The 11,555-nt window shown below is 36.5% G+C and overlaps 2 protein-coding genes across 3 annotated transcripts; both read right to left on the bottom strand.

The window, feature by feature from the left end:
• Window positions 1–240: 240 nt before the first annotated feature.
• LOC120157479 (transmembrane protein 18-like) lies at window positions 241–4,049 on the bottom strand. Its single transcript, XM_039168585.1, has 4 exons — window positions 3,747–4,049; window positions 3,343–3,448; window positions 612–760; window positions 241–517 (listed from the first exon to the last, which is right to left on the bottom strand). The coding sequence occupies exons 1-4, from the start codon at window positions 3,885–3,887 to the stop codon at window positions 422–424; spliced, it is 492 nt and encodes a 163-aa protein (XP_039024516.1). The 5' UTR covers window positions 3,888–4,049; the 3' UTR covers window positions 241–421.
• A 642-nt stretch (window positions 4,050–4,691) lies between these two features.
• LOC120157476 lies at window positions 4,692–11,094 on the bottom strand. Of its 2 annotated transcripts, XM_039168582.1 has the most exons (10): window positions 10,724–11,094; window positions 10,507–10,625; window positions 9,292–9,499; window positions 8,687–9,215; window positions 8,358–8,609; window positions 8,074–8,265; window positions 7,914–7,988; window positions 7,692–7,809; window positions 5,275–7,607; window positions 4,692–5,181 (listed from the first exon to the last, which is right to left on the bottom strand). In XM_039168582.1, exons 1-10 carry the CDS (start codon window positions 10,936–10,938, stop codon window positions 4,831–4,833), a joined length of 4,392 nt encoding a protein of 1,463 aa, XP_039024513.1. In that variant the 5' UTR covers window positions 10,939–11,094; the 3' UTR covers window positions 4,692–4,830. The 2 variants fall into 2 exon arrangements, with proteins under 2 accessions (XP_039024513.1, XP_039024512.1); XM_039168581.1 differs by having other exon boundaries at window positions 5,275–7,809.
• Between the last annotated feature and the right edge of the window lie 461 nt (window positions 11,095–11,555).

The following is an 11,555-nucleotide window of genomic DNA, read 5'->3' as shown; positions in this document are numbered from 1 at the left end:
AATTTTCAGTTCACGTCTTAAAATTTAAATTTTGGATATCTCCTACGGACAAGAGATCTTTTTATTAATACGGACAAAAGAGTTGAAGCTTCAAGTTGAGGTTGGAAAAATTGAAATTATTTAGATTCCCTCTTTTGATCACCTACCACCATTTCAATACCAAAACTAAAACCTTCTTATAGATCCTTGATTTAGTACAACCAGGCACAACAGACAAAATGATACTAAATAGACTAGAAATGAACAATTCAACATATATAAAGAGCAAGAGAACTAGATGCAAGGGTACAATTCAACATATGAAACGAACACCTTTAAATATAAGCAATAGAAAACAAGAAAAAAACATTCTAAATGAGACTAACATGTATTGCACAAGCTCATCACACTAAAAGTGGCGGCAATGCAGCACCTGACAATTTCAATCCTGCTTGTTACGAGCGAGCTTTGCACGGTGTCTGAGCTCGGCCCTTTTCCATCTAACTATTAGGTAACACATGGAAAAAAGAGTATTTATCTGCAGAAAGTGGAAGATGCCGGCATTTAAAAAAAGGAAAATATAATAGCAATGAAGTTCCAAAAGAGGGGGCACAGAGCTCCTGAACACTGACCAAGATGATGATTGCGATAATGAGAAGAGGACCGGACCAGACTACCGACAAAAAAAGTCCACTTGGATCAAAATAGTTTTGTGTTGCAAATTCTTTCCAGTTGCCACCAAGGAATTTATTCAGCGACTCGGCAAAATAAACACCAAGCACTACAAGACGTCATCAAACAAATAAGGTACAATTGCAAAGAATATTCAAAACAAATTGAGCTTCAGTATTATTTTTACATTCCAGATATGTTTGGTGATGCAAGTAAAACAGTAGTGACTAATCTGTTACAAAGAAGCAATACTTATGTCTTATGTCCAGATGTGCATTAGAATCTTGCTCACTGTTTTGGAAGGCTTGATGACATTGAATGCTTCAATACTGAGGTACAGCTGGGTTACTCAGGTAAGTTATATTTGGTAGAAGTCATTAATCAAAACAACCAACCATACAAAAGTGAATAAATATACAAACAGAAAGGGTATAAATATAATGAATTCAACTAGTTTCTCTTGTAATCCCTTCAATGGAAAGATGACCTTCATCTGAAAGTTTCAGCTGTGTTTCTGTTTCACAGACTCCAAGCATGGCAGCAGCGCTAAAGCTTTATAGACTTATCCATTTACATATATTCTTGAACATGTTCCATTTCAACCTCACCCCAGGGATGAGCATTCAATCAAGTAAAGTCGAGTCGAGTTAAAATATTTTGAGTTATTCAAGTTGACAAGTCGTATTTTTTAACTCGAACTTGACTTAAAAAAATTTCGAGTCGAGTTATTCGAGTTTCTAAGCTAATTTTATTATAATTATTTCTAGTATTATGGTAAGGATTTGTTCCAATTTTTTGAGTTTCTTTAACCATATATATATATATATATATTATTCTTTTCACAATATTATGGAAATGACCATCCAGCTCAGTTGGTAGAGCACAAGGTTCTTAACCTTGAGGTCGTGGGATCGAGTCCCACGGAGGGCATTTCATAATTCGGAGGTCTCTTACGGAAGCTGCTCTCAACCTGGTGTTGGGGTAGCCTACTATCTTACCTCCTCTTACCCCATACATATGAGAAAAAGGGACAGCCATAAATACAATCTAAAATTATAAAATATATTTATAACAATATATTTTAAAGAAATTATTTTAAGAATAAAATATTGATGAGAGTATAAAGGAGCCAAGGAATTGATGAGAAGAAAGAATTCACAAACAATTATAGTCAAAAGACCAAATTTAGTAAAATGCAAAGATAAGGGACTAAAAGAAGAGTACACTTTTAGTGAAAAAATAATAAGGATTGAAGTTACATAGGTATTCTATTGTGGTATATGAGCATGTGGTTCAAATTTAGTAAAAAAAAAGGGACTTAAAATAAAGGATAAATTGAAGAAATAAGGAAATTATGAAAATTGAGGGACTAAATAAAAAAATTGTTATCAAAAAGAAAAATTGAAAGTAAATATGCATTCTACGATGGTTTAGGAGCATATGGTTAAAATTTGGTAAAAAATCGACTTAAAATGAAGGAGAAATTGAAGAAATAATGAAATCAGGGACTAAATCATAAAACTGTCAAAAATACTTAGTCAAATTTTCGGTTTTTTTTAGTAACTCAAAAATTCAAAATTTCAACTCGAACTCGAAAACCAAATTGATAATTCGAGTTGACTTGAATAACTCGAAATTGAAAAAAAAACGATTTTTCGAGTCGAGTTTTTCTCACATCTACCATACCCCCCCCCCAAAAAAACATTTATCTGACTTTATCTACAGAGATTTTAAAAATATCTCCTAAATGGGAAGTCCTGTCTTGGATCCCCTACTTTATGTTCCACTACATAGTTAACTTTCGAGGCTAGAAGTCTAAGGGCTAGGAAAAAACACTGAAAGAGGTGTACGTAGCCTAGCATATGGAAATGAACAGGGCTATTTGGCTTATCAGGTCATCTACTATCATTATTCAAAATCTACTGAAAGTTCTTTCAGATAAATATCATACATTCCATTGATGCCTTCTCAAAGACTAGGTTTCTATTTCCAAATCACCAACTTGGCATGCAATATTGAAAAAATTCCTGTGATGTAAACAAGGAACTCTAATATATTTAAGCCAACTGTAGAATGAAACAAACAGTTGTTGCTGAATAATCAATTTGTTTCTGCCTATTCTTCCATAATTTATGCATCTCAAGAGTCGAGCACTGAATATTGCTGGGACTAGTAGAACTGCAACTTATCACAGTCTCCCTCTAATATATGTATAAAATAAAAGCATCAGTATGTATCCTTCTCACCTTAGTTTAAGATTGCAAGAAACCAAATCACCGTTTGTAATAAGACAAAAGTGCAAATGTTCTTAAATAGGCATTACTAATTCAACGGCATGTTGAGCTTAAGGAAACATTGTTCGCTAAGAGAATCCGGTACTTCTAAACATTGTGAAGCAGCTAAGTTCTATTCAATATCTGGGGAACTCTATCACCTGGTCCATGATTAACAACCAATCTATTGGGCTAATCATAATCAAAGTTCAGACCACGAGGACCTGATGATATGTTAGCATGCAATGTACAAATGACCTCAATCATTGAATCACAAGAGAATTCATTGGAGAAACTTCACATTTAAATAAAGAAAGTAGAAAAGGGATCAGTAACAGACTACTATAATTAAGGGGAGAGTTAAAAAATACTCATATATCGATGATGATTGAAAATGACTCAGAAACAAGAAGCTTACATGCCAGAAGGAACAAAGACAACAGGAAGTTAGTATTCTTCCTGGATAAGATTGTTACTATCAGTAAGAAAACATGGAATCCAAGCAAGCACATTAACCAAGGTTCCTGCCAAAAGGGGGAATTGTTATCAATAGACGATGGATCAAGAACACAAGCTTTGGTTTAGCATTGTTCCGACCACAGATTAAAATGAAAGTCTATGCTTCTCAAATACACTAACATTTATAAACATTAACTTTGGTTACTGAGAACACTCTGAAGATAAAACAATCAAACACGCAAAATTTCAAACATTCAGATTCTCTAAATCTCTCTTCTCCCATCACCTAGAGCTAAACTTCACCCCAAATTATGGGGAACCAATCAGAAACTAATACAGAAAGAGAAAAGAGAGGAGGCGAACCTTCCAGTTGATTGCATGGAAGAACCCCATAAAGTTCTCATAGGCGGGTCGTATGCCTGAACGGAGCTCCGAGGATAGCTTCTGAACGAGATCCGCCATTAACTCCATGTGCTCTTCCATAGCTGATCTCAAATCTTCCATTTCACTTCTTTTATTTCAAACAAATTCAGGTCTCAAAAAGAACATAAAAAGCTCAAAGAGTGAGTAAATGACGATGAGATTGGCGGAGTGTTGCCTTTATATAATCGTCATTTGAATTACCCTAGATTTTAAACGAAGAAGAAATAATGGCTGCGGTTGTTCTGGGTTTACAAGTGCATTGACAAAAACGTCCTCGATAATTTGGTTCAAGTTCGTCTACGTCCTTTGGGAAGCCCTCGAAATAAGGCAAATTTACGGTTCGGGAAAAAATAACTATGGGTTATTGAGAGAATCATTTGTTAAGATAATGTAAATTATTTTCAGCAGAAAATTATTTAGTTCATTTGACGATCATTTAGACGTACGAAAGATACACCATTTTCAAGAAAAGAGTTGATATAAATCACTTAAACGTTTTTTCTTTAAAAAAAACATAAAAAATATGACATCTTTAAGAAAATAACTAGCTTAAATGCATGAAAGATACAACATCTTTTAAGAAATCATCCGAACCACGAGCCTAATTTTGATTGTAGGTTCATATTTTTCTCTGATAAAACAATTATATGCATTATTATAATATTAAATGGTCTTAGTTATTAAGCTGACGTAACAAATATTGATTTTAGTCTGTTAACAATTTTCATTCAAATAAAAGTTATTTAACGAAAATTAAGTTGTTGAAAAAAAAGGTATAAAAGTGATCACAGAGTTAAACAATCAGAGAAAAACGCAAGTATACATCATATAACGCAGCCATGGAGATACATCGTCATTGTTACAACCATGCCATACATCAAGATGCAAAGCAGTATACCAAGTTGAATGAATCTACTACATTTTGCATCCCCTCGCTATTGAAATCCCAGAACAAGGTTCTTATAAGCCATTTCCCACCATATGTAATAAAGCTGTCTGAATCTATAAGATGACGACAATCAAATCAAGACGAAATATCGACGGGGTGCATGTTTTTGTTCCTCATCGGTGATAATGATGACCAGATGCTGGACATTGCATGTAATTGACCCATGTCAGTTGACTTCAAAGACATCTCGTAAAGCTCCCTGAGCTTTTCGGCATCTCCGGACCTGTTGGATATTGTAGCTGATTGATTATCTGAAGAAGACTTATTCGAATTTACAGAGAGATTCGAAGCCAGCATTTTCTTCAGAAGTGTCTGCAACTGACTCCAAAATTTTGCATGCAATTCAGGGTATTCCGCACTGAACGAATCAGCGAATGCTTCAGATACATAGCGTGCTTCCAATAGGCGGGACAATGCATCCAGCATCTGGGGGAAAGCAATTGACGGTATAGTAAATGAAAATAATACGCTGTACCTTAAGCAACTGACGGTATAGTAAATGAAAATTGCATAACATACCATGTTTGGATAAAAAGATCTTGAGAGGCTTAATGAAAGATCTGATCTCTCAATAAGAATAGTCAAGTGCATGCTAGGATGTGTCTGAGGACCATAAAAGTCTATTGCCTTTTGCCAGTTCCTCTCAGCCAATGAAGCATATTGCTTCGCCCGCTGGTGAATGCCATTCTCACCCTTAAGTAAGCCACTTTTCCTATGATCTGAGGCCAAAAATTTCAAGCAGCAATCTCTCTGGTGACAAGCAAGCTGAAAATAAGCATAAGCAGCCTCCTGCTTACGTAATCCACCCAGTGATTCATACAGTGACAATGCCTCTCTAATGGCCTCATTGGCAGTTATTTCATACTTTCTGAGCTCTTTCCTAGCACTTATCTGATGTGGGAAAGAAGGCTCTTCAAGAGCTCCATTTTCATAAACCTCTGCAGTTATATCTTCCCTTGCTAAAAGCATCCCAAGCCTCAGATACGTATGAGCAAACTGAGTATAGACTTCATTCTTCAAGTTTGAGTCAGAGTCATAGTCAGAGCATGCCTCTACCGATATAGCATTCATTTCATATTTTGCTGCCCCATAAAATCTGAGTGATTCACTGTACTCCAGTTTTGCAGTTTCCAAAGCCTGTTTGTATGCAATATGAAGAACTTTATGCGTTTTCAGACCTTCCATTTTCGCCACCATCTCTTCAGCTAATGCACGTCTGCCATGACCCAAATTACAGTATATATACACTACATTGGTGTAGTCTGAAGCTTCTTTGAATGCATTTATTGCATCCGTAAATGCAAGTTCAGCTTTGTTCAACTCTTTCAGTGCTAACCTGTTTCGACCTAGTTCATTACAAGCCCATCCCTTCTTTTTCAGTAAAGACTGCAGATCTGCTAAACCAGAAGGAAGTTCACCCAAAGCCTTTATTGCTTCTTCGTAACAGCTCAAGGCAGAGGAGAGATTGTGTTCTGCATCTGCTGCTACAGTATTCCTAAGGTACTTGAATATGCCACCATCTTTCAATTTGTGAGCTTTCTTCGAGGCAATTTCATTTTCAATCGTCACTTCAGGTTTTTTCTCATGCATTCCAAACAAAGCCTCCACTCTTTCAGGATTAGTAGTTTCCACTGAATCTACTCCAGGTTCATTTGTACAAGTATTAGAAACTCTTATTTTGTTATCACTATCTCCAATGTGCTGGAACAGTCCACTATCAGGAACTTGTTTATTCTTTACTTTTTGACGACCACTATTATCTTCATTGTCCCTCGAAAATGAGTGAGGAATGTTCTTACCACGCGATCTCTTGCCATGTTTTCTGCTGTAAGTTACTGCATGTGTATCTCCACCACTGCTGCTTGCACTATTACCACTGCTGGCCCTATCACTTTGGCAGCTACAGTTCACCAAGGAACAGGAACTGCATTTCGGATTATACTGGCCCAGCTTCTTTGTGAGCCTTTGTACTTCCTTCACAACTTCAGATGACATTTTCAACTCTCTGTTAGAAGGCTTTTTCTGTGATTGTGCAGAGATCTCTTTACCCTTAATTACATGGAGCTCAGCATATACATCTCCAACTAGCGTCCATGCATTTGCCCAGAACAGATATGTCGATGAGAATTGCTCAAGAACATAACAGTTCTCAGCAGAGTTGGATTTCACTTCTTTCACATCACTGATACATGAATTTTTCTTTTCATCGCCGTTGAAATTTGTACCAGATGGTGAGCATTTAACTATTGAGGAAATAAATCTAGTATCTTCAAGTTGCCTTGGCATAGACCCAAAAACAGAGCAAGCTAATTCAACTATCTTGAGAGCATGATGCAATTGACCATCCTCCTTGTAGGCTTGTCCAAGTGCCAAGTATGATTCCCCAAGGAGAAGAACAAGTTTCCACAACTTGTGGTCCAGTTTGGATGTTGGAAGCCATTCTCGAATATCACAAACTTCAATGCAATCGGCATCACCACAAGCACAAACAGAAAAATTCATAGAAGAAGGTGGATGACCATTAATTCCCATATCCTGATTGTCCAACTCCGGTTGAGAGGTTTGTAGTTGGCGCATCCATCTGAGGGATTTGATAGCTTGAGACACATGATGCACTGCTGCTAGCTTAGAGGAGACTGGATCAGTAATAGGTCTAACAACATCATCAGATGTCGAAGACATGTTGTGCACCAAGTAGTTTTCATCACCACGAATACTCGGCGAGGTAATTTCTTCATTTTCCAATTCTGAATTAGACAATTGTATCAATTCGTTTGGGGCAGAAATATTTGCTTCCAAAGTCATCTTTGCAGAAACTTCAGATGCTAAATCTTGAAAATCTGTTTCATCCTCTCTTATTTTGTTATCGGCAATGAGAGCAATATCATGGACAGCTGATCTGGAAAAACCATTTGAAAGGTCCACAGATTCCTCACCAGCATCAGGAATGGTAACTTCACACTCAATTCGGAGATATTCAGATGTTAGATCTAATTCTTCATCATAATTCAGAATAAGCCTGGCAAATTGTTCATGGGCAAATGCACGTACAACCTATTTAGGAAAACTTCTAAAATAAGTATCCATCCCTGCTTTCCAATGATAAATGAAAAATAAAACTGTCGGACAAAAATACAGATTTTAGAAAGCAGAGATACCAGGTGATCTGGCTCATCCAAGAGATCCAAGCATTTTTTGAAAAAATTTGCACACTTGGCCCGGTTATTAGTTGCCTGCACCAATAACATCTCTGTAGTTAGCAGATCATTACATGAAGCAGAGTGATCAACCCATAAAAGAGTTATATGTTTTACACACCATTGAAAGTGAAAGCCGGTGAGCAATGCGGTAGAGAAGTGTTCCAAGTGAAAATAAAGAATCATTTCTTCCTCTATGTACAAGAGAAGGCAAAGAGCTTGAGCTATCATCACAATCACCAGAAGAACGGCTCTTGGAAACGACAGAAAGATCAAAAAGTTGAATCACATCTTCACCAGCACTTTTATATAACTGTAAAACAAAAAAGATACACACAGTTCACTGAGTGAATTTTTGAAAAGGCATGCAAGAAAAAAAATTTGAGAAAGAAAAGATAACGATACCCAATAAGCACCGGGATCTTGTTTGCAGTTCTCTTGAAGAAACCTCAAAACAGTAAGGCCATTTTGCTGAACAACATGGGGATGAAAAGCAGGAGTACCATCTTCGTCAATGCCTTTTAATAAAAATATATCATCCGTCTTTAGAAGCTCGTACCCCCGGACAACACCATTTTGATGATAACAAATGGCCAACTCGGGGACACTAGCCATGACATTGTCAAGCCAAGCTTCAAGCCAGGTTAATGGTGTGACCTGTCAAGGTTGTAAAAAGAATTAGAAAGTTGAACCTAAAGTACCAATACAAATAAGTTTCAATTACTAGAAACAACCTGTCGTGTAACATCCCACAGGTGCAAGCTCACAGCAGCATACTTTTCATTACTGAACAGAAGCAAGTCACTACCAAGAAGCATCCGGAAATTGTGAAATTGCCAATATAACACTCTCAAGAAGCCACTATTGCCAACCCTTCTATGTTTTTCAGACTCCTGCACAGAGCATCTGGGCTTTTCACCAACATGTGCAGCCTTCTTGACAGGATTACGGCTCTTGTTTCTGTGGACCTTCTTACTTCCCCAAAATAACTCGTCTTGTTTAACCTGCGAGTACTCTGAGTGGTGTTTGATTCCATCTTTTCTAGAAATATTATCATTCTCTGCCACAAAGTTCGGTGTCTCACCCCTAGGAAGGGCAGCGGAATCTGATTGCCTCTCCAGAGGTGCTTGATGAGATGGTGGACAATCACAGGCCTCCATTCTAACTGAATGCATAGCAAAATTCAGAAACAAAGATTGATCTGTACGTTTCGATTGATTGCTATGTCTTCTAACCAATTTCTCTCCCTCTTCAACATCAGGCCTGCAAAATGCCAAAATATCATTATATTGAACTTTGAGCAGAAGAGAAAATAGAACAACAATAAAACAATACAAACCCTGTATTCAGAATGAGAGTCTGTCCAACACGGTGAACAGCAATAGATAATCGAGCCTTAGAATATGGTATTTTAAATATTTGTTTTAGAATATCAGTTGGAGCGATCACATCAATCTCATCTCCATACTCCACCAAACCAGACACAGCAAGTGCCTCACATTTCCTACTAAGATCAGATGCAACAGCACCATCCTCCCATATTATATCTGTCACAAAATAACATAAAATCAGATCAAAAGTTACAACCATTTCAAACTCAAGAAAGAAGAAATGCAGAAGGTGTCCTTAACTATTTGAAAGTGACAAAAGGACAATTCAAGTGCAAGAAAGAATAAAAGCGGAAAAGAGAGCTACAAGGATATTTCAAATTAGAAAGAAGATACGTTTCAATATGTTTATCATCTCTTGCTCCCTGACTCTCATGCACACATCACTTCTAAGTATTTATCTAGTCAAGGCTATCTTGGAATACAGGATCTACACAACTTCCAGAAAAGCCGAACAGGGGCTATATTGATGAAAATAACATGTGCAAAAATCCAATAATAAGGAAAATGGAAAGACTTTTGCACCTATTAGTCTCCCAAATACAAACCAGCCTCCTTAATAATAACTGAAATGATTCAAGCAACAACAAAGATTCATTGGACAAAAAATGAAAACTATAAAGGGTAAGAAACCATGTGCCTTCACTAAATGAAGGATTTAGATTGCCCTTGTTGTCAAAAAGATCATTCAATCATAAAATAGAGAGTGCATCACATTTGTCCAAATTCATTGAAAAGTTTTGTATGTATAGATCCATTCTCAAGTGAAGAATTCATTTGCCCGCCGAAAAGCAGTCTCTGACTAAACTATCATTTCTCGAGTCAAATTTCAAGGAACTGTTTAAACGCGAATTCCAAGACATACTCAGCAGTAAGCTTCACCTCTCACTAAAATGCTAAAACTCCATTTCGTGCAAAAGTTTGCAACTTTTACACCGTGCATTCCAGGTGATATAATCTATCCTACTACCTTGCGCGAGACACGTAACTCAGACTACACTGGCTAAAAGGTTTCGCTTTTTTTTTTTCCCAATAACTTCAAGGAATAGTACTGACTTATAGCTAAAATTCCACCGTTTCAATGAAGCTACAAAATTATAGCTAAAATTTAGCCTATCGTGTCTCAAAGAGAAACCAAAAGAAGAAAGGGAGAAAAATAAAGGTACCTCCTGTAGCCTTCTGTACAGCCCCAATGGGAAGCACCTTTTCAGGGAAATTTGTAACTAGCGGCGGCATGTTTAAGTCGGTCTCCATCGGGAGCATCCGGTACCTCGGCGCACTTGATCTGAAAATTAAAAAAAAAACCCTCAAACACATATTTTTACATATAAGAACGATAAAAGAAAAAACAAGACAGAGAAAAAGGAAAATAAGTAAATTTACGTTGGGCGAGAAGAGGGGACTAGAGCCGAGTTGAAAGCGTGGAAGGAATTATCCGTTGGAACAGGGATCGAACCACAGAGAAAACCAACGGGCTTCGGTTTTACGATTTCCATTTTGCCTACGCATTGCAGGTCACTAGAACTTTCTAACGACGAAGGTGCTGTTGCTCTTGATTTTTCCATCAGAACGACACTTTGTTCAATTTTCTCAATCATTTACCGATTTCTGGGGTTTTTTTCTCTCTTTAATCTTCTTGCTTCCTTTGCTTGGAGTGTTTTTTTTTTCCTGGGCTCGGTTCTGCTAGAACGGTCTGGAATGCTGCTTCGATTAAACGATCAAATCAAATCGTATTCGTCGAAAGATTTTTAGAACGTAAAGCAGTGCTTGGGTACACGTTTTTCTTTAACTGGACAAGGGATAAGTCGAATAAGAACAGTTGTTTTACTGTCTACGATAAACTACACAAGTAGTCCCTCAACTATTAATTATTTTATTTTGATCATTAAATTAAAAGAATTTTAATTTGGATACTCATGCTATAGAAACTGATCATTTTAATTATCCACTGTTGAATAGTTAACTAAGTATACTATTTTTAAAATTTTACATTTAAGTTATACTTTGTTTAAACTAAAGAAATATTTAAACTATGTTATTTTTTAGGTATCTAAATTATTTTTTTAGGTATTTAAATTATTTTTTGGTCAAACTATATACTTAAACTATTATATGTAACTGCTTTGATTACCTTAACTATTTTTTGATCAAAATAAGCCCCTAAATTATATCCTTTTTTGCTTTAAGCCTCTAAAATATTTTTTAATCAAAATAA

This window comes from Hibiscus syriacus, unplaced genomic scaffold (assembly GCF_006381635.1).
Source record: "Hibiscus syriacus cultivar Baekdansim isolate YM2019G1 unplaced genomic scaffold, ASM638163v2 tig00111272_pilon, whole genome shotgun sequence".
In the NCBI taxonomy this organism is placed as follows: domain Eukaryota; kingdom Viridiplantae; phylum Streptophyta; class Magnoliopsida; order Malvales; family Malvaceae; genus Hibiscus; species Hibiscus syriacus.
This window is presented reverse-complemented; position numbering and strand designations above follow the sequence as displayed.